This window comes from Myodes glareolus, chromosome 14 (assembly GCF_982192425.1).
Source record: "Myodes glareolus chromosome 14, mMyoGla1.1, whole genome shotgun sequence".
NCBI classification, from domain to species: domain Eukaryota; kingdom Metazoa; phylum Chordata; class Mammalia; order Rodentia; family Cricetidae; genus Myodes; species Myodes glareolus.
In genome coordinates, this window is record NC_142039.1 from 54,597,194 (window position 1) to 54,622,200 (window position 25,007).

At 44.8% G+C, this 25,007-nt stretch overlaps 1 protein-coding gene across 3 annotated transcripts in view; it reads left to right on the top strand.

The window, feature by feature from the left end:
* Positions 1 to 18,615, top strand: part of Dsp (desmoplakin) — a 47,743-nt gene extending 29,128 nt beyond the window's left edge. Inside the window, exons 12-24 of one of the 3 annotated variants that reach the window (XM_048423248.3) lie at positions 1,313 to 1,467; positions 2,193 to 2,319; positions 3,119 to 3,320; positions 3,938 to 4,164; positions 5,253 to 5,419; positions 5,724 to 5,862; positions 6,809 to 7,002; positions 7,828 to 7,990; positions 8,594 to 8,677; positions 9,656 to 9,763; positions 10,365 to 10,463; positions 11,345 to 13,639; positions 14,728 to 18,615. In XM_048423248.3, the coding sequence (XP_048279205.1) occupies positions 1,313 to 1,467; positions 2,193 to 2,319; positions 3,119 to 3,320; positions 3,938 to 4,164; positions 5,253 to 5,419; positions 5,724 to 5,862; positions 6,809 to 7,002; positions 7,828 to 7,990; positions 8,594 to 8,677; positions 9,656 to 9,763; positions 10,365 to 10,463; positions 11,345 to 13,639; positions 14,728 to 17,961 (7,194 nt within the window). In that variant the 3' untranslated portion in view covers positions 17,962 to 18,615. The remainder of the gene's footprint in view (positions 1 to 1,312; positions 1,468 to 2,192; positions 2,320 to 3,118; positions 3,321 to 3,937; positions 4,165 to 5,252; positions 5,420 to 5,723; positions 5,863 to 6,808; positions 7,003 to 7,827; positions 7,991 to 8,593; positions 8,678 to 9,655; positions 9,764 to 10,364; positions 10,464 to 11,344; positions 13,640 to 14,727) is intronic. The other 2 variants (XM_085699402.2, XM_048423331.3) reach the window with 2 other exon arrangements.
* Positions 18,616 to 25,007: the final 6,392 nt, after the last annotated feature.

Consider the following 25,007-nt stretch of genomic DNA (forward strand, 5'->3'; position numbering starts at 1 on the left):
GATAGGAAGGATCTAAGAAATGAGGTGTGGTTACCTGGTTAGGTGAGCTTTATTAAACAGGAATCTTCCCTGTGGAATGTTCAAGAACTTGTGTAGTGAGAAAGACGTACGTTGGACTGGACATGGTGGCACACACCTGTCACCCCAGCATTTGGGAGGCTGGAACAGAATTCCCTCAGATTGGAAGCCAGACCAGAGTACAGAGTGAGACCTTGTTTCAAGCAATACACACACACACACACACACACACACACACACACACACACACAAAGAAAGAAAGAAAAGAAAAAAAGAAAAAAGGAAAAAAAGAAAAGGAAAGGAGAAAAAAGGAAGATCAGATTGAAATATGAGGTGAAAAAAATACAATTTCTTATGTTTTACCAGTTTATACAGTTGCCTTAATACATAGGTTGGTTTTTTGTTTTTGTTTTTTTCTTCTGTGGTGCTTGGAATCAGAGTTATGCAAACACCTTGTCACCCACTGAACTGTACTCTAGCCCTTATCTTAAGAAGTCATATAGGGCCAGATGTGGGGCTGCAAGTCTTTAATCCCGGCATGCTGGAGGCAGAAACAGGAGGCTCTCTGTGTATTCAGGGTCATCCTGATCTGCATAATGAGTTTCAGGCCAGTTCAGGCCACATGGTGAGATCCTGTGGCCCGGACACGGGGGGGGGGGGGGGGGGAGAGGGGCTGGAATTAATTAATTAATTAATTTTTTATTGTATTGGCCAATTAAACCTAGGGTCCACACATGGCAGGCCATCACATATGTCCAGGTCTTTTCGTACTTACTATTTTGAGACACGATCTTGCTAAATGGACCAGGCGATTCTTAATCTTGCTCATATCTCAGGCAGTTTTTGAATTTGTACCCCTCCTGCCTCTGCCTCATGAGTAGATGGAACTAGAGGCCTGAGCCAACAGGCCCGGCAAACATTCATTTAGAAGATTGATTCTTTAACAGACTAATGCCAGGGTGTTTTTATTTTTAAAATTTAAGGGCAAATGAGTGAGATGAGTGACCCCCCCCCCCAGATATTAAAGTCTAATATAAAAAGCATGAACTCAAAACAGGAAGAAGATATGATGAGGGTTTGCCTTGTGGAAGAGGTTTTCTCACATTCCTGGGTGGTCTTTGAAGAGCTTCCTTCTCTAACTCACTTAGGATATAGCTAACTTTTTAGAGGCCCCTGTGGCTCACATGTATTATTACACAGATACTGCTAGGGAAGATCAGGATGGCGGAAAGCAAGTGTGAGAGTGTCGCGGTATCTATGGCTTCCTTTTCATCCCTCTTTCTTTGCCTGGCAGAAAATCGTCCACAAAGGGGACGAGTGCATCCTGAAGGACAACAGTGAGCGCAGCAAGTGGTACGTGACGGGGCCCGGAGGCGTTGACATGCTCGTTCCTTCCGTGGGCCTGATCATCCCCCCTCCAAACCCACTGGCCGTGGACCTTTCTTGCAAGTAAGTTCTGAAGTCCTTAGCAGCTGTGGCACTGAATGGTGGGGGCGGGGGTGCTTGTGCCCGAACGAGATGCTTAAAGCCGTGCCTGCTGTCATTGTCCCCCAGAAAGGGAACTTGATGGAGTCGCCTTTGTCTTGCAAGTTATGTGGAGGCTTTTATTACGGATAGAAGAGAATGTCTGACCATTTAGGAGAGCCCGAGCAGGCGTGGGTGACACTTGCCACACCCTCTGAGGCGGTTGTTTTCAAGTTCCTCCCTTTTCTAGCAAATCAGCTGTTTCGTGTGTAGTTACACCCCTCAGGTCAGGATTTGTTCACCGACAGGTGGAGCATTGCATTTTATAGACTGTCCAAGCAGATTCTTTCAAATGTTTTAGTTGGGAAATCTTGAGCCTTATACAGAGTCGAGAGTGTTGGGTAACGCCATCCTTCCCTCTCCAGTCAAGTTCAGGGGTGGTCAGTGTTTGAGCCACTTACCAATCAAAACACTGCTAGCAGTCAATACAACTAAAAAAAATGAGATAGCCTGTCTCAGCCAGAATGATTTAAATGATCTGTATAGTCATGCACAGACTATAGATAAAGTTGAGAATTTACTTCTGGGAAGTAGGTTAGTCTGTATCTGTTGACGTGTTGACAGTTTAAAAATTACACGATCACTTCATAGGGTTTGGTTTAGATTTCTGGGCAGTTTGGGCTGGAGTGTTTTCCTTTTCTGCCTTCCAGGATCGAGCAGTACTATGAGGCCATCTTGGCTCTGTGGAACCAGCTCTACATCAACATGAAGAGCCTGGTGTCTTGGCATTACTGCATGATTGACATTGAGAAGATCAGGGCTATGACTATTGCCAAGGTATGTCCTCGGGGCTGCCTAGAGGGTCCCTCGCTGCTTGGCGATTCATTGGACAAAAGAGGATTTTGTGTCTCACCCCAGGAGGCCTCTTGGTCTCCCAAAGGACTGGTCTGTTCAGTACCGTACAGAACGGAGTGGGGCTCAGGGGTAGAAAGCTTGCTTAGCATGTGTGAAACCTTGGGTGCTTCTGCTAGTACCCCAAAATAAGAAGGAATTGACACATGACCGGTTGAACAGAAACACTCACTGAAGTGACCTGAAAAGCCTCAAATACCTATGGAAAAAGACAGTGTGGGCCCTCGCTCCCTAAAGATAATGGGAATGAGGTCCATTAGGACCCAGCAACAATACCTACCCACTGAAGCACTGCAGAGGGGGAAGTCAGGGTGATTCTTGGAAGATCTCCAAAAGCATTCCTCTAAGTCAGAGGTCCTTAAGGTATGGTTGGCAGAGCACCGGGTCCGGAGTCCCTTAGTGGAGTGATAAGCGAGAAGGGAACAGGCTAGGAAGCTTTAGGGCCCTCCAGCCCCTTTCTCTTCATGGATTGGCGGTGCTTCATTGAGCTTTATTTGCATTTGAGTTTCTGCACAGCATTTTGTTTGAAGAAAAATATCCTGCGAAGGAAAAAGCCACTGGCAAGCTGGGCCCCTTAGCAACAGGGATGAAGCCCCAAACCCTTTTTCCATCCTAGTTGGCCTGTGATGAGTTCTGCCTTGCCCCCTCTGTCTTGTCCTCTTCTTGCGTGGGGATATAAGGGCATTCGCGCCTTCTCAGCTCACCGTGCCTTATTCACCTCCAGCTGAAAACCATGAGGCAGGAGGATTACATGAAGACCATCGAAGACCTCGAGCTCCATTACCAAGATTTCATCAAAAACAGCCAGGGCTCGGAGATGTTTGGAGATGATGACAAGCGGAGGATGCAGTCCCAGTTCACTGATGCCCAGAAGCATTACCAGACCCTGGTCATTCAACTTCCTGGCCACCCCCAGCACCAGACAGGTCAGCTGGGTCTGCCTTTTCTCTTTCTATCAGTCACATACGTGGTGTTGTGTAAAGCCGTTCATCTGAAAGACGCTTAGGATGCTCCATGTTGATAGAACAAAACACCTGAAGTTGGATGGTTTGTAAAGAAAAGAAGTTTGTTAGTTCGTTACTCTGAAGGCTGGGGGACAGTGTAGAGCCTGGGAAGTGGTCCATGGCTCTGTCATAATTCAACAGGGAAGTAGAAGGGGAACAGTAATGTGCAGAAAGGACTGAAAGCCTGGAGTGACTTTAGAGTAATTGATTCTGTTGAGGACGAGTCAGTGCCGTAACTTAGCCAACACCCAGGAGATAGGCATTCGTCCTTGCTGAGTGTGGTAGCCTCATAATCTAATCATCTTCTACTAGGTCCACCTCTCAAAGGCTCCCCTTCATTAGGGCCCAGTCTTCTAGCACATCAATACCTGGGGGACAATAAGCCTTATCTTTTACATAGCAGATACAGAAAATATTTTGTATGCCAGAGTTCTAGAATTAAGTCACGGGGAGTAGGCATATTTTTATACAGCTGAGGTGCCTCGCACCTTGCCAGCTGGGCAGCCTGTTGTATTTATGGTCCTAATTTGTTTTTACAGTCACCAAGACAGAAATCACCCATGTGGGCTCCTGCCAAGATGTCAACCACAATAAAGTAATCGAGACCAACAGAGAGAACGACAAGCAGGAGACGTGGCTGCTGATGGAGCTGCAGAAGATCCGCAGGCAGATGGAGCACTGTGAGGGCAGGATGACACTTAAAAACCTGCTGCTCACAGACCAAGGCTCGACACATCACATCACAGTGAAAATCAACGAGCTCAAGGTAGGGTCTGTTCGCATTAATCTCCTGAGTCCACAGGGCCTTACGCTTATCTATAAATGAGGAAAACCCCATGGCTTACATGTTTACAGGCAACTGTATTTGCTTTCCATTGCTACACTAGAGACGTAAACCTAATCTTAAGAATCACTTCTGGGTGGTGGTGGCGCATGCCTTTAATCTCAGCACTCAGGAGGCAGAGGCAGGCGGATCTCTGTGAGTTCGAGGCCAGCCTGGTCTACAAAGTAAGTTCTAGGACAGACAGGGCTATACACAGAGAAACCCAGCCCCCCCTAAAAAGAAAACCACACAGCTACAGTGCAGCATATGTGTGTGTGTGTATGCAGGTTGCTAAACTTGTGGTATTTATTCTAAATTATGGCAAGGTCAGAGAGGCATGGGCACATGAGTATGGGTACCCACAGAAAAGGGTATCAGATCCTTAGAGCTGAAGTTATAGACACTCGTGAGCTGCCCCACCAGGTAGGTTCTGGGACCCCTAACTCAGGGCTTCTGCAAGAGCCGTGCAGGCTCCTAACCCCTGAGTCATTTCTCCAGCCCAACATGGACTATTAGTTTTAAAATCTCAGTTTTAAAGAAGAAAGAAAAACTGAGAATTGTGTGACCCTGGGGGATACTATGCTGAGTGTTATGGACCAAGTGCAGAAGGACAAACAGTGTGCGATCTCACGTACATGTGTAGTTTAAAAAGGAGTCAAACATAGAGAAACAGATGGATAGCGATGACCAGGGTTGGGGCCATGAAGGGAGTGAGGAGATGTAGGTCTGAGACTGCACACTTGCAGTAAGGTAAGTCTGAGATCTGGCATGCAACTGGGGACTGTGAGTGATAACGTATTCATTGAATGTTGCTGAGGGATTAGACTTTGGGTGCTCTTACCTGTCGGGCACCTGACATGTTACTTGCATATATGCTTATTATCATATGTATATATGGTACACGTATGCAGACGTACGCATATACATGAGCAGAGCAGAACAGCATGCTGCAGACCTTAAAGGCGCGTGACGGAAATGAGTTTGAAACAATGGCACAGCTAGTGAGATACGCTTCCCTTCTTCTCCGACAGAGCGTACAGAATGACTCCCAAGCCATCGCCGAGGTTCTCAATCAGCTGAAAGACATGCTCGCCAACTTCCGAGGGTCTGAAAAATACTGCTATTTGCAGAATGAGATATTCGGACTGTTCCAGAAGCTGGAAAATATCAACGGTGTCACAGATGGCTACTTAAACAGGTGAGCACAGCTAATACCCCTCAAGAAAAGTTTTCAAGTTTGCTTCTGCCTTCCCTGTTGGTATGGGTGGGAGTGGGGTAGGATCCGGTGTGACCACTCTCTCACTGAGCCACATCCCCAACCCAGCCCCGTTAGGGTCACTCTTGCCTGACTTCATTTGTTGTATGTGCTTGGCTTTTTGGAGCTTGTGCCTTATAGACACAATGCTTTAGCATCATCCTGTTTCCTGAGCAGTGGTGAGAGCCGATAGTCGCCCTCCGATGATGTCCCTGGGAACTTCATCCGCCTCTCTTGCTCTTTCCAGCCTGTGCTCCGTGAGAGCTCTTCTCCAGGCTGTCCTGCAAACAGAAGACATGCTGAAGGTCTACGAAGCGAGGCTGACGGAGGAGGAGACCGTCTGTCTGGACCTGGATAAAGTGGAAGCTTACCGCTGCGGACTGAAGGTGACACAAGGGTCGTAGCTGCGGCCTGGCCTCCAGGAAGTGACGGGGACTTGGCCCTCAGCCGCAAAGCCTCACTCCGTTTTCATGAGTGTTTTATTTTAGTTCACTCTTTGAAAATACGTTTTATTTTTTAGAATAATAATAGGTTTACAGGACAACAGACAGGATAGAACCCATATACCCTGGGCCTGGTTCCTTCTAGGGTCAGCATCACGTATTTGTGTGGTCTGTTTGATAGAATTGGTGCGTTGGTGATGACGTATTACTACAGGCTGAAATCCACACCTTTTGTTTCTTTGTAAAGAAATCATCCCCTGTATGTCACACTGGTCTCAGAAGCACTGTGTAGCGGAGGCTGGCCTAGAACTCCCGATCCTCTTGCCTCCTCCTCCTGGCACTGGGACTGCAGGTGTGCACTGCCGCACCCACAGCCCATGCTTTATTCATATGTGCACCTAGGATTATGGGATTCAAACTTTCTTGCTTTCATTGGCCACATGTGGTTGATGTCGGTCGCTGACAGGAAGCTCTGTTGTCAGTGAAGGAGTGTGGAAGTGGTTTGTAGCGGGAATTGGTGAGAGAGTGCTGAGTTAGAATGGTTTCTTCCCTTTGGGACCTCTCTGTCAAATGTGGTTGTTCATGCCTATAATCCCAGCACTTGAGAGGCAGAGGCTGAGGGATTACTGTCTTTGAGATATTGAGGATCAAGCCCAGAGCCTTGTGGTTGTGAAGCTCCTGCTCCAATGCTGGGCTGTACCCCTAGGCCTTTCTCTTTCAAAGTTAATGATAGGAGCCAGTATGCAGCTCTGTGGTAAGTGGTAGGATGCTATTTGCCTCAGCACCAAGATTAGATAAGCAAGTAAACAAAATAAACAGTGGCTTGGGGGTGGCACACAGCAGAGAAAGAGATTCATTTGTATGTACTTTACCCCCCTTTAACTTGCAGAAAATAAAAAATGACTTGAACTTGAAGAAGTCGCTGCTGGCCACCATGAAGACAGAGCTGCAGAAGGCTCAGCAGATCCACGCGCAGTCCTCACAGCAGTATCCACTCTACGACCTGGACCTGGGCAAATTCAGTGAGAAAGTGATGCAGCTGACGGACCGCTGGCAGAAGATAGACAAACAGATAGACTTCAGGTGTGTCAACATCCTAGCCCGTGGCCTTCCCATTCGCTGGTTCAAATGCCACTAGAAAACACCATTGGCCAAAAGCAGTGCCTTTGCCTGGCCAGCTTTCTGTCACTTGTTTTGTACAAGTGTCCTCATACAGTCTGTAGACTCCTGTGAGTCGCTTCCATACAGTGCGCGGCTTCCACGCTTCATGTCTACTGTGGCATATTCTGTGCACCTAGTTTATTTCATCTTATCCGTTTATGTCTTTGGTAGTAGGGATTGAACCCATGGCCTTGCCCCTTCTAGACAAGTGCACTACCTCTGACCTAGTCCCCGAGCCCTAGGGGTTTTGAAATAGGGCCATGCTATGTAGCTTAGGCTAGTTTGGAACTTGAGATCCTTCTGCCTTAGCCTCCTAAGTACTAGGATTCACTTGAGTCCTTTTTCTCATCTGTCTTTAAAAAATGGTATTAACTTTCCATGAGTTGAACTTGGTCTATTTTTTAGTTTTTTTTTGTAGGGGAGGTGGTAAGACAGATCTTGTATAACACTGGCTGCCTTCCAATGCCCTACGCAGCCAAGATTGGCCTTATACTCTTGACCTTCCTGCCTCTACCCAAGGGCTACCACACCCAGTTCTTCATCTCTTTTTATGGCTCGGAACGATTCCTTTTATTTGGAATGGTACCACAGTTGATGAACATTTGTGGTTTTAGATTAGGGAATAGGATGAAACATGCGATGATGAATATTCCCACTGAAGTGGTTGTGTTTGTGTGTTTTCGGTTCCTTAAGAAGAATTTTAGAAGCTAATAAGAGAGTCTCAATCATTTTATCCATTTTCCCTAGACTGTGGGACCTGGAGAAACAGATCAAACAACTGAGGAATTACCGCGATAACTATCAGAGCTTCTGCAAGTGGCTCTACGATGCCAAGCGCCGCCAGGACTCTTTAGAGTCCATGAAGTTTGGCGATACCAACACAGTCATGCGGTTTTTGAATGAGCAGAAGGTATAAACATACGTGTCATTCCCAAGTGCCCTGTGGAGACTAGTTGGTTTTAAACTGTTTTCGTGCCTGGTTTGAAATGATGAATATTTCATATTATGAATTTACCTTGTAAATGTTTAAAGCGTGCACAGAGGAGGAGCCACTGGGATGTTTAGGAAGAAATACAACTGGAAAATAGTAACAACGGAGGTTGTTTTCATGTCACAGTGAAGAACCGTTAGAGTTGGGCTGATGTTGTGAATGCCTGTAGTCCCAGGGCTCGGGGATTGAGATGGAGGTCCCTGAGTTCAAGACCACCCTTGATCTATCTCAAAAAAGAAAAGAAAAAATAAAAAAGACATGATAGGTGTGTGAAGTCGTGCTGGTTGAAAGTATCCCCTTGTAAGTAATAGATCGCAGGACTTTCTTCTCCTTTCTGAATGGAGAAAAGTTCTTCTCTCAAGCCATTACTGAATGTGAGTCCCCAGAGCAAAAAAAAAAAAAAAAAAAAAAAAAAAAAAAAAAAAAAAAAAAAAACAGAAAGAAAAAATAACCACCGTAAAAGTGAAATGACACCTGCATTTGTATGCTTTAACATCTGTGCGTGTCTTATTCTCTGTGTAGAACCTGCACGGGGAGATATCTGGCAAACGAGATAAATCAGAAGAAGTCAATAAAATTGCTGAACTTTGTGCAAACTCAATTAAGGTATGGTTTTATTAAGAATGCTGGTACAGTGGGGGGAGGGTATAGAATTAAAATTCACTGTATTCATGTATGAAACTACCAAAGAATCGAAGAAAGAGTGGTTGATGCTAGCTGGCAGGAGGGCTCATTTAGAGGAGGTGCTCGCCACTAAGTTGGCAACCTGAGTTGATCCCCAGAATTCACATTAGGAGAAAACCCACTTTTTACAAGTTGTCCTCTGACCTCCACATGCATACTCTCAAAGTAAATCTTTCAAAAGTCGAAAGGTTGTTGTTATTTCATTCATAATAATTCATTCATAATAATATTCGAGAATATTATTAATTGCATTATTTGTTTTTTTGCTTTAAAGATTATAAACTTCGTAAAGGTGGTAATCGTATATATTCAGGCCTGAAGAACCTGTGAAAGTTTGTTATTTATTTACTTGAATTCAGGCTGGAGAAATAGCCAAACCGTTCAAGGCCCACGCTTCTGAATGGCAAAGTTTGGGTTCTGTTTACTTGAATCATTGCACTTTGGAAATATCCCTGGGCAAAGGGCAAGTCTTTATTCGTTAGGTTGGTGCTCTATGCAAAAATGAACATTTCATTTAATAACAATCTTAACTGATTGTTGTCAATGGCCTTAGTAGGTAATTTTAAGAAATAATTTGTGATATAAATCTGTGGAATTATAAACTGTTAGTGACCCTTTTTAGTTCTCTTAAGACTTTTTTGAGCTAGATGTGATGGATTACATATACAGCCCTAGCACTCAGGAGGCTGAGGCAGGAGTATTGCTGTGAATTCAAGCCAGCCTAAACAAGACAGTGAGTTCCAGGCTATTCTGGAACAGAGTGAGACTTGGTCTCAAAAGCAAAAACAAAGACAAAGGGCTGGGGTAGAGCTTAGCAGTAGTATTTGCCTGGCACTCAAGATCCTGGGTTTGAATGCCCACCAAAACAAAGATGCCTTCTTAAACTTTGTTATTCTGCAGGATTATGAACTCCAGCTGGCATCATACACCTCCGGCCTGGAAACCCTACTGAACATACCTATCAAGAGGACCATGGTTCAGTCCCCATCTGGGGTGATTCTTCAAGAGGTATACAAGTCATTACATATCTCTTAATGTCTGCCATCAAAAGTCGTTGCTTATTTCTTCATGTCTGTTGTCCTTCCTTCCTGTCTTTTCCCTGATTCCCGCCCAGCTTCCCTACCATGCCTGAATACATCTCTGGTATAGAGGTATAGAGGATCCACTGAAATTCAAGGCTTATTAGCAGTTCTAGGCTCCCTCTCATGAGAGCCATCTACATATGACACAGTTTAGGAAATGATCCTGAGTGGCCAGGTGTGTCATGTATATATTGGGATAAGGTAGACTCCTAAGAATAAGAAGTTATAGAGTATATTTCTAAATGACAGCTTTTCCCAAAGATGTCAGAAAATGTCGCTGTGGGTGAGGTGGAAAGCCTGGAACGGTGAGAATGAGACACAGAGCGCTCTGGTCCTTCGTATGGCTATAGCTCTAGATTCTGGATCTAGCACAATTGCCCGAAGGGAATTCACTCTTCATGTTATAATGCCACTGTTTTATTATTTTAAGAAAACAATCATTAATCACCTCGCACAGAACTTTTTAAAACTGCAGTACACATAGATATCTATCTATCTATATATATTTTTTATCTCTTTTCCCCAAGGCTGCAGATATTCATGCACGGTACATAGAACTGCTGACAAGATCTGGAGACTACTATAGGTTCTTAAGTGAGATGCTGAAGAGTTTGGAGGACCTGAAGGTAACTCATTTTCTTGGAGTTTTGTTGTTTCTTTCTTTTTTTGTTTTGTTTTGTTTTTAAAGAAAGAGAGAAATAGCATAGAACCTTATTATCTCTGCTTCATTATAACATGGTTTGGTCAAACTGCATTTCCTCCAAACATTGGTATGACACGGTTTGAGTCCGGGCTCAGTGCTGTGCTCTTGTGCAGCTGCCCCGAGTTAACTTAGGTAACTGTTTGCCAAATTGTGATTCCATTACTTTGCTCAAACCCGTGCTTTCATTCAGTGCTTAGCTGAGGAATTTGCTTTATTTATGTAAAATTTTAGAGAAGCTCACTGTGGACTAGGTGGCTTTTAATCTTTAACATCAAGTGATTATTCAATTTGTTCTCCTTTTTGAGAGAGGAATTGAGTTCATATGGATATTTGCTCTGTATCTTTTGATTAAAAGGTACATGATATATCAAATCATAAGCTTTTGGATTTTGTTTCTGAGACAAAAGGCAAAAGTAGGCTGGCCTCAAATTCACAATCCTCCTGCCTCAGCCTCAGAAGTGCAGGATTATAGGATGTGCCACCATGCACAGTTAATCATAAGCTTTTGATCGTGGGGGAAACTACTTCATTTAAAAAACGGAGGAGAATGGAGTTCAAAGTTGATAGGTCATTCCCTAAGATCGGATGAGTAGCTGATGGAAGATTACGATAGGCCTGGAGGGTCTTGAATTTTTTCTGGTGACTTTCATCTTATATCATATTGTGTGTTTGTGTGTGTGTGTGTGTGTGTGTGTGTGTGTGTGTAAAGAAAATACACACAGGTCTGAAGAGGAAAAGTGCTGTTTCTTCTGTGTGGTACAAAGAGCTTTCTTTTCAATATGATTTCTAATTTTATATCCACAGCTGAAAAACACCAAGATTGAAGTTTTGGAAGAGGAGCTAAGACTGGCCCGAGATGCCAACTCTGAAAACTGCAATAAGAATAAGTTCCTGGATCAGAACCTGCAGAAATACCAGGCAGAGTGTTCCCAGTTCAAAGCAAAGCTTGTGAGCCTGGAGGAGCTGAAGAGACAAGCTGAGCTGGATGGGAAATCAGCCAAGCAAAACCTAGACAAGTGCTACGGCCAAATCAAGGAGCTCAATGAGAAGATCACCCGGCTGACGTACGAGATCGAAGATGAGAAGCGCAGGAGAAAGACCGTGGAAGACAGATTTGACCAACAGAAGAATGACTATGACCAGTTGCAGAAGGCAAGGCAATGTGAGAAGGAGAATCTTGGCTGGCAGAAGCTGGAGTCTGAGAAGGCCATCAAGGAGAAGGAGTACGAGATAGAGAGGTTGAGGGTTCTGCTGCAGGAGGAGGGCGCCCGGAAGAGAGAATACGAAAATGAGCTGGCAAAGGTAAGAAACCACTATAATGAGGAGATGAGTAATTTGAGGAACAAGTATGAAACAGAGATTAACATTACGAAGACCACCATCAAGGAGATCTCGATGCAGAAGGAAGACGATTCCAAGAATCTCAGAAACCAGCTTGACAGAGTCACCCGGGAGAACCGAGATCTCAAGGACGAGATCGTCAGGCTCAATGACAGCATCTTGCAGGCCACGGAGCAGCGGAGGCGGGCTGAGGAAAACGCCCTTCAGCAGAAAGCCTGTGGCTCCGAAATCATGCAAAAGAAACAACACCTGGAGATGGAACTGAAGCAGGTCATCCAGCAGCGCTCGGAGGATAATGCCAGGCACAAGCAGTCGCTGGAGGAGGCTGCTAAGACGATTCAGGACAAAAATAAAGAGATCGAAAGGCTCAAAGCTGAGTTTCAGGATGAGGCCAAGCGCCGCTGGGAATACGAAAATGAACTGAGCAAGGTAAGAAACAGTTACGATGAGGAGATCATTAGCTTAAAAAACCAGTTTGAGACGGAGATCAACATCACCAAGACCACCATCCACCAGCTGACCATGCAAAAGGAAGAGGACACCAGCGGCTACCGAGCTCAGATAGATAATCTCACCAGAGAAAACAGGAGCTTGTCCGAGGAGGTAAAGAGACTGAAAAACACACTGGCCCAGACCACCGAGAATCTCAGGAGGGTTGAAGAGAATGTCCAGCAGCAAAAGGCCACTGGCTCAGAGATGTCTCAGCGGAAACAGCAGTTGGAGATTGAGCTGCGACAGGTCACACAGATGCGAACCGAAGAGAGCATGAGGTACAAGCAGTCCTTAGATGATGCCGCCAAGACCATCCAGGATAAAAACAAGGAGATCGAGAGGCTCAAACAGCTGGTCGAAAAAGAGACCAATGAGAGGAAGTGTCTGGAGGATGAAAATTCCAAGTTACAGAGAGTGCAGTATGATCTGCAGAAAGCCAACAGCAGCGCAACCGAGACCATCAGCAAACTGAAGGTGCAGGAGCAGGAACTGACGCGCCTGAGAATTGACTATGAGCGGGTTTCCCAGGAGAGGGCCGTGAAGGATCAGGATATCACGAGGTTCCAGAGCTCCCTGAAGGATCTGCAGCTGCAGAAGCAGAAAGTGGAAGAGGAGCTGAACAGGCTGAAAAGAACAGCCTCCGACGACTCCTCCAAGAGGAAGATGCTGGAGGAGGAGCTGGAAGGCATGAGGAGGTCTTTGAAAGAGCAAGCCATTAAAATCACCAGCCTGACCCAGCAACTGGAGCAGGCGTCCATCGTTAAGAAAAGGAGCGAGGACGATCTCAGACAGCAGAGGGATGTGCTGGATGGCCACCTCAGGGAGAAGCAGAGAACCCAGGAGGAGCTGAGGAGGCTCTCCTTGGACGTGGAGGCCCTCAGGCGGCAGTTGGTGCAGGAGCAGGAGAATGTCAAGCAGGCTCACTTGAGGAATGAGCATTTCCAGAAGGCCATAGAAGACAAGAGCAGAAGCCTCAATGAGAGTAAGATCGAGATCGAGAGGTTGCAGTCCCTCACCGAGAACTTGACCAAGGAGCACTTGATGCTGGAGGAAGAGCTGCGCAACTTGAGGCTGCAGTACGATGACCTGCGAAGAGGCCGGAGCGAAGCGGACAGCGATAAGAACGCAACCATCTCGGAGCTAAGGAGCCAGCTGCAGATCAGCAACAACCGAACCCTGGAACTGCAGGGGCTCATTAATGATTTACAGAGAGAGAGGGAAAATTTGAGACAGGAAATTGAGAAATTCCAAAAGCAGGCTTTAGAGGTATTCACAAATATTTGATCAAAGCTTCACTGCTTCTTAAATACCTGACGCCAGCTCTAATCTGACCTGTTCTCTTGCTGCGATTTTCTTCAGGATATCTAATTTTTCCTGTTCACGCACTTACTCCTTGTTAGATCTACACTATGGCTTTAAAATAATTCTAATGCTGTGCACCCTTCTGTTCTGTCGCTGTGTTGAATGCCAGTCCGCTGGTCTTGGTACAACTTTAAGAGCTTTAGCATGAGAAAAACATCTAAGATATTTCCCATGAATGTCCCACTCTCCTTCTAGAAGGTAGCTCTTGGCCGGGGCTCTCACTGAGTGGTAGATCATGCACTTGGCATGCACAAGGTCCTGGGTTCAATTCCCAACATCAAAATTTTAACATACTAAAATAGGAGGTGGTTCTTATTTCGTGGTCTGTATGTACATCTTTAATTCAATTTTTTTCTCAGTGAAATTTATTAATTCTTACACAATTTTAAATTTCTACCTTGCTTAGATGACTTTTCGGCATGCATTACCCTGTTGTCTTTTGATTAGGAACCTAACATTTTTTTTTCTTTTTGACTTTTCTTATAACACGTTCTAATTTTAAAATAACCTCTAATATATTTGACCTCTATGAACAATATTTGTGTGGGGCGGGGTGTTGTGTGTGTATTTGTAAATTTGTTTTGCTTTATTAAATGTGTCAGTATAATATAGCAGGTGAGATGTAGGTACAGCAGGGATGCTAACTTGGAAGAAAATTACTGCCCTCTCCTTTTCAAACTATAATTACTGTTAGAAGTAAGGCAGGCCTACAACTTCTAGTTCTGTCTATGGAAAAGGAACACAAAACAGTAAGTATGAAGCCATTTACCAAAGTGGCAATCTACATTTTCATAATTTCTTCCAGAACTGTGTAAGGTAACAAATTAACAGTATAGGCAGGGAAAATACAGACAGGGAAAATGAGACTATGTTTTATATATATCTATATATATCTATATATATATATATATGAAAAGAGGTTAAATTACAATGATCTTATGTTAGCATCTAAACAATATTTTTTTCCATTTCTTTTTTTTTTTTAATTCTAGGCATCTAATAGGATTCAGGAGTCAAAGAGTCAGTGCACACAAGTGGTTCAGGAGAGAGAGAGTCTGCTGGTGAAAATTAAGGTCCTGGAGCAAGACAAGGCAAGGCTGCAGAGGCTGGAGGATGAGCTGACCCGTGCCAAAGCCACGCTGGAGGCAGAAAGCAGGGTGAAGCAACGCTTGGAGAGTGAGAAACAGCAGATCCAGAACGACCTGAACCAGTGGAAAACGCAGTATTCCCGCAAGGAGGAGGCCATTAGGAAGATAGAATCAGAAAGAGAGAAGAGCGAGAGAGAGAAGAACAGCCTCAGAAGTGAGATCGAGAGGCTCCAAGCAGAGATCAAGAGGATTGAAGAGAGGTGCAGGCGGAAGCTGGAGGATTCTACCAGGGAGACTCAGTCCCAGCTGGAAACTGAGCGCAGCCGTCTCCAGAGGGAGATTGACAAACTCAGGCAGCGCCCTTATGGGTCCCACCGGGAGACCCAGACAGAGTATGAGTGGACTGTGGACTCCTCTAAGTTGGTGTTTGATGGGCTGAGGAAGAAGGTGACGGCCATGCAGCTCTATGAGTGCCAACTGATCGACAAGGCCACGCTGGACAAGTTGCTGAAGGGGAAGAAGTCAGTGGAGGAGGTGGCTTCCGAGATCCAACCTTTCCTCCGGGGTGCAGGGGCCATCGCTGGTGCTTCTGCTTCTCCCAAGGAAAAATACTCTTTGGTGGAGGCCAAGAGAAAGAAATTCATCACCCCAGAATCCACGGTCATGCTTCTGGAGGCCCAGGCAGCCACGGGTGGTATCATCGATCCCCATCGGAATGAGAAGCTCACTGTAGACAACGCCATAGCTCGTGATCTCATTGACTTTGACGACCGCCAGCAGATCTACACAGCGGAGAAAGCCATCACTGGCTTTGATGACCCGTTTTCAGGCAAGACAGTCTCTGTTTCAGAAGCCATCAAGAAGAATTTGATTGACCGAGAAACCGGAATGCGCCTGCTGGAAGCCCAGCTTGCTTCAGGGGGTGTAGTAGACCCCGTCAACAGTGTCTTTTTACCCAAAGATGTCGCCTTGGCCCGTGGGCTGATTGATAGAGATTTGTATCGCTCCCTGAATGATCCCCGAGACAGTCAGAAAAACTTTGTGGATCCAATCACCAAGAAGAAGGTCAGCTACATGCAGCTGAGAGAACGGTGCAGAATCGAACCTCACACGGGTCTGCTCCTGCTGTCAGTACAGAAGAGAAGCATGTCCTTCCAGGGAATCAGACAACCTGTGACCGTCACGGAGCTGGTTAATTCTGGCATATTGAGACCATCCACTGTAAATGAACTGGAATCGGGTCAGATTTCTTACGACGAGGTTGGTGAGAGAATCAAGGACTTCCTCCAGGGTTCAAGCTGCATAGCGGGCATATATAATGAGACCACCAAGCAGAAGCTTGGCATTTACGAGGCTATGAAGATTGGCTTAGTTCGACCTGGTACCGCTCTGGAGTTGCTCGAAGCCCAGGCAGCTACTGGTTTTATAGTGGATCCTGTCAGCAATTTGCGGTTACCCGTGGAGGAAGCCTACAAAAGAGGTCTGGTGGGCATTGAGTTCAAAGAGAAGCTGCTGTCTGCAGAGCGAGCGGTCACTGGGTACAATGATCCTGAAACCGGAAACATCATCTCTTTATTCCAAGCGATGAACAAAGAACTCATCGAGAAGGGTCATGGCATCCGCCTACTGGAAGCCCAGATCGCAACTGGCGGTATCATCGATCCAAAGGAGAGCCACCGCTTACCCGTCGACATGGCGTATAAGAGGGGATATTTTAATGAGGAGCTTAGTGAGATCCTCTCAGACCCGAGTGATGATACCAAAGGCTTTTTTGATCCAAACACTGAAGAAAACCTCACCTATCTGCAGCTGAAGGAAAGATGCATCAAAGACGAGGAGACGGGGCTCTGTCTTCTGCCTCTGAGAGAAAAGAAGAAGCAGGTGCAGACGTCACAAAAGAACACCCTCAGAAAGCGGCGAGTGGTCATCGTTGACCCGGAAACCGACAAGGAGATGTCTGTTCAGGAGGCCTACAAGAAAGGCCTTATTGATTACGAAACCTTCAAAGAGCTCTGTGAGCAAGAGTGTGAATGGGAAGAAATAACCATCACGGGATCCGACGGCTCCACCAGGGTGGTCCTGGTAGACAGGAAGACAGGCAGCCAGTATGACATCCAAGATGCTATTGACAAAGGCCTCGTTGATAGGAAGTTCTTTGATCAGTACCGATCGGGCAGCCTTAGCCTCACGCAGTTTGCTGATATGATCTCCTTGAAAAATGGCATTGGCAATAGCAGCGGCTTGAGCGGTGGTGTCAACGATGATGTGTTTAGCAGCTCCCGCCATGAGTCAGTAAGTAAGATCTCCACCGTGTCCAGTGTTAGAAATCTAACCATCAGAAGCAGCTCTCTGTCCGACCCCCTGGAGGAGTCAAGCCCCATTGCGGCCATCTTTGACACAGAAAACCTGGAGAAAATCTCTATTACGGAAGGTATAGAGAGGGGCATTGTGGATAGCATCACTGGTCAGAGGCTGCTGGAGGCTCAGGCCTGCACTGGCGGCATCATCCACCCGACCACGGGTCAGAAGCTCTCTCTTCAAGATGCGGTCTCCCAGGGCCTCATCGACCAAGATATGGCCACGAGGCTGAAACCGGCCCAGAAAGCCTTCATTGGCTTTGAAGGTGTGAAGGGAAAGAAGAAGATGTCTGCAGCGGAAGCGGTGAAAGAAAAATGGCTCCCCTATGAGGCAGGCCAGCGCTTCCTGGAGTTCCAGTTTCTCACCGGAGGCCTTGTCGACCCGGAAGTGCATGGGAGGATCAGCACCGAAGAAGCCATTCGGAAAGGTTTCATCGATGGCCGTGCAGCTCAGAGGTTGCAGGACATCAGCAGCTATGCCAAAATCCTCACCTGCCCCAAAACCAAGTTAAAAATCTCCTACAAGGATGCCATGAATCGCTCCATGGTGGAAGATATCACTGGGCTGCGCCTTCTGGAAGCTGCCTCCGTGTCCTCCAAGGGCTTGCCCAGCCCTTATAACATGTCTGCCCCAGGTTCCCGCTCTGGTTCGCGGTCCGGATCTCGCTCAGGCTCCCGCTCTGGTTCCCGCAGCGGGTCTCGGAGAGGAAGCTTCGACGCTACCGGGAATTCCTCCTACTCCTATTCCTATTCATTTAGCAGTAGCTCCATTGGGCACTAGTGGTCAGAAATGGTTGCCATACTTCAGAATCATTTGTATGAATTTAAATAACAAAGAAAACCTGGTGCTTGCAGTATAGTGGTAGAAAGTTCTAGGCTTAAAAGGTAGCTGCAATAAAATTCCAGTAGTAAAGGCTCCATTTGGCTCTGCAGCTTTTGGCTCAGCTAATGTAGTGTCCTTCCCTGTAGCGAATGTGCAGTGGCAATCACTTGTAAGGATAGCAGAAATTGAATTTAGAATTTATTGCTTCTCTTCTATGTTTTGATCAATTTTCTGTAACTTTTCTTGGCCTGTAAGGTCCAGTTTCTACACTTGGAGATAGAAATGAAGCTGACTGCTGGTGCCTTAGCCCTCATTTTGTTGCTTCCCACCTAAATAGTCATCTTTCTGTACTAGGATAAAACTGCTCGCTCCCCACTCCAAGCGTGTTGGCCCAAGTTTCCTTTAGTTTGAGAGCATAGATTGTATTACCTGAATCCTCTTACATGTACTTGTTTGGTTTGGTATTACTTTGACTATGTCCACACCAGCAGCAAACTTTGCTTTTTGTTAATCAAGGTTTTCTGTTTGTTTGGCTTGTCATTTTCTATGTGCTTTAAAAAGCTGTCTTTATGAAGTGTGCTCTTCTGGCAATAAACTTTCAGACTTTGGAAATTTTTGTGTATTGACTTAATTAGGCCTTATATACATACACGGACATTTAGTGACCGATTTTAATGTGCCATAAAATGGTTTCAACCATTATTTACTAACTAACATCATAAGAAAACCCCTCAAAATACTAGTTTGGAATTTACTGTTTTAAAGAAGAGATGGCCTTCTGAATTTAGTTCTTTCAATTTAGCTCCTTGAAAAGAAGAATATGGAAGTAATCTTTCTAGGGACGAACGCTCTATTCTGGTTTGTGCTGGATAATATGTTCAGCAAAAAAAAAAATCATAATACTGGGGAAAAAAATAAAATGGCTGAGATTTCTTTCTGGAGAACCTCAAAATAAGTAATGTTGCATTTTATCCTTCAAAAGGAAAAATGTGTTCTTGAGTCTATGAGGATGGTCCCTGAAGAGTTCTTGACTCTACATTAAAAAATGAAATATGAACTTATGTACAAGGACTGATGTATTCTGCCTCATGGTTTTGGTCTATAATTCTTGGCTCCATTGCCTCTGGGTACATATGGAAGCAGAACTTGATGGCACGGAGGATACATGATAGCGGATAATTCAGGGTGTGCAGGAAGGGGTGGGGAAATGGAAGGGAGGGGCATACACCCAGTGACCTTAGGCTCTGTCCCCTAAAATTTTCAGCATCTCTAAGTAGCTCTACCATTTGGGGATCAACCATTCCATGACAAGCCTATGGAAGACATTTCAAACACATAATGTGTCTGGTATTGGGCAAGGTTCTGCAAGAATTCAATAGAATTTACTGACTGCAAGATATTCGCAGTTTGGATGGGGACAGGAGACACCTAAAACAATCAGTAGGATAACTTCCGTTCACCAACAGGTTATGCACAGTCAAACAAATTTCGTATAGATCAAATATAAAACAGCAAATAAAATGCTAAACATGCAGACGAAGAAAATCATTAAGATCAGATACTTAATGATACTTAAGATCAGATTGGGGACTTTTGGTACCCATTGAAAGTTGCCTTTATTTTCATTGAACATGGTATTTCCCCTTCCTAGTACTCTTCCCCCCCCCCCCCACCACCACAGTCCATCTCCTCTTTGCCCCCATCTCCTAGTTTGGAGGACTCGCAGTTAATTTCATTCACTGAGTTCTGTCTGCCATGCTATAGGTCTCAGGTTAGAAAAACATAGTAAAAAATAGCACTTGTAAGTCTAAAAGGAAGAAGAAAACTGGTAGGGTGGGAAGGGGGGGGGAGAGGAAGCATTCGGGAAGTTCCTGTGCTAGATCTGGTGGGTTCCTTCACATACCACAGACCTCTTGGCTTAGCTACATGTATCACCCTTCAGTTCTGGACACTGGAAGGTCACAATCCAGGTGCCACAGAGCTAACTTCTGGGTCATCTTTTTGATCATGGTGTTTTTTTTTTTTTTTAAAGTTTTTAAAGATTGATTTATTTATTATACATACAATATTCTGCTTGTATGTATCCCTGCAGGCCAGAAGAGGGCACCAGATTTCATTACAGATGGTTGTGAGCCACCATGTGGCTGCCGGGGAAACGAACTCAGGACCTCTGGAAGAGCAGCCAGTGCTCGCATCCTCTGAGCCATTTCGCCAGCCCCTGATCATGGTGTTTCTATCCATACCATTACACTTTATTGTTATTTGCCCCTCTTACTGATCTCCTTTCTCCCCACTCCCTAGTTCCCTTCTGCTTTAATGTCACATGTATTCCATTACTCTTTCATATTCTGCATGCCTTTAGATCACACCCCTCTTGATACTTTTTCTAGCCACACATACACTTAAATCTGAATTCTACATATGAGAGAAAACATGACGTTTGTCTTTCTGAATCTGGCTTGTTTTGTTTAACACAATGATCTCTGGTTCCATCATTTTTTCTGCATTCTACACTCGATACAGCTAAGTACAATTCCATTCGTATATGGACCATGTTTTCTTTATCCGTCCATCTGTTGATTGATTCCTAGATTGGTTCTATATCTCTGCTCTTACGAGTAGTGCTGCAGTAAACAATGGTGTGCAATTATTTTTGTGATAAAAAGCATGGAATGCTTTGAGGATTTGCATGTTGTCCTTGCATGAGAGTCATGCTAATCTCCATCACTCCAATTTGTGCTGCACAAGAGGAGTGTCTTTTATGAAGGCTTTTTTTTTAATGAAGTTAGAACCTCACCCTTACACCTTTGTTTAATCTCATCTCTTTAAAGGCCTTATCTCCAAACACAGTCACACTGTGACGATGGAAGTTTCGGAAGAACCCAACTCAGCCCATAATCGAAGCCTGGCATACACAGACTAATGGGGATTTGTTAAAGACATCTAGGGCATGTCTTAATCTGGCTTCCATAGGCCAAATATAGGATGATTCTAGTATCAACAGTAATAGCAAATATACTTTATATAATATGTATATAATTCTAAATTTTAAAACTTTACATTTGTTTAATTAAACCCAATTCACGGTGAAATAATCAACAAAATGGAGGTGGTGATTAAACAGAGATTAGCAGCATTGCTGTGGGGTAGTTTTCCTCAGGGTAAAACAGTAACCAGAGAAATAGGGTGAGCTGGCAAAATTTCCCTGTGTCCTCCAGGTTTCTGTGCCTGAACCCTTAGATGGAACTTTTAGGCTGGCAACATGGCTCTGTGCATAAAAGTGTGTGCTGTGCCATCTTGAAGCCCCAGAGTTTGATCCCTGGAAGCCATGAAAAGGCGGGAGGAGGGAACTGGGTCCACAGAGCTGTCCTATGACCTTCACACGCATGCTTTGGTACTGAGCAAAACCAACTTGGGAGGAAAGGGTTTATTCTATCTTACAGTCCAAGGCATGAGCTCAGTTAGGAACCACGAAGGGGTGCTAGCTTGCTTTCATGGCTTACTCAACTTGCTGTTATGGTCTGGGACTAGCCCGGGAATGGCACTGCTCACATCAATCATGAATCAGGGAAATGTTTCACAGACACACAAAAGAAGCAAGAGGGAGGGGCCCACTTCCATAAAAATGATCACTGTGTCACTGTGAAAATATTAAGTCCCGTTAAATAAGGTTTCTTGGGATGTTATTCGGGGATGGATTTGCAAAACAGGAACTGGAGAGAAGACTCAGAGATTAAGAGTATTTGCTGCCCTTCCAGAGAACCAGGTTTCATTTCCCAGGACCCACACAGTAGGTCAGAAGCATCTGTAACTCCTAACTCCAGCAGATTTGACACCCCTCCCAAAGGCACTAGGCACACATGTGGTACAGAGACATATACATAGGCAAAACACCTATACACATAAAAGTACACTTCTTAAAATTAAAAAATAGTCAAAGCAGTATCTATAAATACTATCTGAATACTACAGTAGTATATGTTACGGACGCAATTATGAATGTACGGGACACTCTAAAACTGCTAAACCGTCAACGAGCAGACATTTGGTGGCAGTGAATACAGTGTGGCAGGTGACCTAGTGACACTGAACACAGTCACCGGAGGTCAGCTCTGGCCTTTCCAAGATGGGAAGCCGAATATAACTCAGGCAGGAGTTTGATCTCTCATACCCCGGCACAGTGGCTCTGTCTTTCCTTTATATGATGGCTCAAGGACTGTGGAACGGATTTCCATCCGGCAGTAGTGTTTAGAAACACACAGAGACCCCAAGCTGCCGTGGAGTCTGCAGCATGCCACTATGCAGAAGGCTCAGGCGCTCACGTTTTCCACCAGCTTCCTTGCCTGAGGTCCAGGGAGTCAACCCGATTGTTAGCAGGTCAGAGCTCTGCTTTCAGTGTAGGTGGGGAGCACACTGCCGGCAGCACTCTGAATGTGTCAAAGGGAAGCCCGATCTTTTGTAGTTCTGCTAGTGACGCTGATTCCTTCAGGCGAAGAACTCAAAATGTTCAGTCACAGAATGTCAAGCTGTGAAAAACGCCTAACTCCCAGGGTACAAAGGAAAACTTGTGAAAACTAAGATTGACATCAGCTGTCAATTTTCTAGATATACAGCTTCGCACAGATGATTCTTACTGCAGAAGTGACATGTGTTTCTACGGCGTCAGACACATCACTGGGAATGAAGGTTGCTTGTCTATCACTCCTAGTGTGACAATGTTGTGATCGCTGACTCTGGAGTCATCGGCAGTGCCAAGGTGGTCTCAGGTACACAGTCTTTGGTCTTCACATTTGCTTTGTGGGTATTTTAGGACTCCTTGGCTTCTTTTCTTACCATTTATCTTCGAATAGTTTGTAAAGGATTACCGTTCAGGGTCAGGAACCTCAAATGGAGGTTACCCAATGGACATTGTTGCTTAGGTAAAGCTTTCCCGAAGACGACAGCAGGGCTGTTTCCTCTGGGAGGGTTTAACTTGTTGTCCCTCAGGTCTGGCAGAAGGATCACATTCAAGGCTTAAGACATTGCCCTAATGCAGTGGGTCTCAACCTGTGGGTCATGACCTCTTTGACAGTCATTTTTCAGATATCCTCCATATTAGATATTTACATTACAATTCATAACAGTAGCAAAATTACAGTTATGAAGTAGTAATGGAAATAATTTTATGGGTGGGGGTGTTTTAGGGTTTCTACTGCTGTGAAGAGATACCCTGACCACGGCAATGCCTATAAAGGAAAACATTTAATTGGGTGGCTTATAATTGCAGAGGTTTAGTCCATTATCATCACGGTGGGACATGACAGCATGCAGGCAGACATGGTGCTGGAGAAGGAGCTGAGGGTGGAGAAGGAGCTACATCCTGATCCCTCGGGCAACAGGAAGTGGTCTGTCTCACTAGGCATAGCTTGAGCATATATGAGACCTCAATGTCCATCTCCACAGTGACAAACTTCCCCCCAAAAGACCACATCTACTTCAACAAAACCACACTTCCTAGTAGTGCCACTCCCTTTGGGGGACATTTTCTTTCAAACAACCACAGGGTGTCACCACAACATGAGGAACTAAATTAAAGGGTCATAGCATTAGGAAGATCGAGAATCACTGTCCTAATGTTTTAGTCTGCTCTTCCTCTACATGTAATTCTTTCAATAGTCTACATGAAGGAGATTCCAATAGAATACTCTATTTATTTTCAAATAAAGTAATCCCACAGTGGCTGGTCTGGGAGGCTCTAAGAGACTTGAATTATAACCCAAATGCTTTAATCTTTTTAGCTTGCTTATTTCGGTGGGCAGACTCTTCAGCTGTCTACTATACAGATAGGATTGCAGCAGACTGGATAGACAAAACAAAAACAGCAGGCAGAGTTTTCGGATGATTATTTGAAAGACCTAAATCTTCTAAACTAGAAAGGTTTAAATCCATCTCCAGTACACAAGTCAGTTTATTTGGCTAGATAAACAGCACCTTCAGGTTTCTTATTTTTCTAATTTCTTTAGGGCACATTTTCAGTTTGTTATGGCTAATATTAAGTTTCTGGAGATTTTCTAGCTCTTTCACAGCAGAAGGAAGGAATGTCAGCTGATCATCGCATACCTCAATAACAGCGAGGGCGGGCACGAATCAGAAGCCATCCAAGAGTGACTGAAGTTGATGGTTTGCAAAGATGAGCTTGGTCAGATCTGTCTGCTCCCATGATCCTTCAGGTCATTCCCAAGGTTCGTCCGTGCCTGGTTGAGCTGGCTGCTACTTTGAATGAAGTCTATACCTCTGGCTGAATGGCAGGACTGAATGACAAGGGGAGAGGGTGCTGAGTGTGGGGCGCATGCGCTTACACCACACTCCCGGCTTCTCTGCGGTGAATGCTAGACTCCTCAAGCTCCCACCAGTGTGATTTCTGCTGGAACGATGGACTGTAACCCTGAACTGGGAACCCAGACAAACCCTTTCCCCATGTGTTAGTTACTTTTATGTCGCTGTGATAAAATACAATGTGTTCAAACACATAAACCTATTGGGGATGTTTCACCACCCCCTCTTAAATAGACTTTGTCAAAGTATCTTATTAAAGAAACTGAGACAAATGCCCATTAATAAATGTGAACACATGACACTATGTGGGAAGAATCATTTTAAACCTGTAATAAGAGGTCAGTGGAGAGTTATATGAACATGTAGGAAATATATTCTTAGGGTCTATGTTAGCTATGGTAAAACCATTTTTGTCAAGCTCTTTTATTTTGGTTAAATAATATTTCCTGAAACTAATGTAATTTGGTTTCCAGAACTAAAGTAACTGTTTTTGTTTGTTTGTTTTTTAAGATTCTTGCTCTCTCTGTCCTATCCATGCTCAGAAATGATTGGGCGTGAGAAATATTTATCTATCATCTGACATTCCATCATTCTGTTGTCCTAGCTACCACTTGTAACCGCCCACCAAAGGCCTCAAAGAAAATTTTCAGTCCTCTTTCTCTTTTCTTCTCTATTACTACCCCAGACTC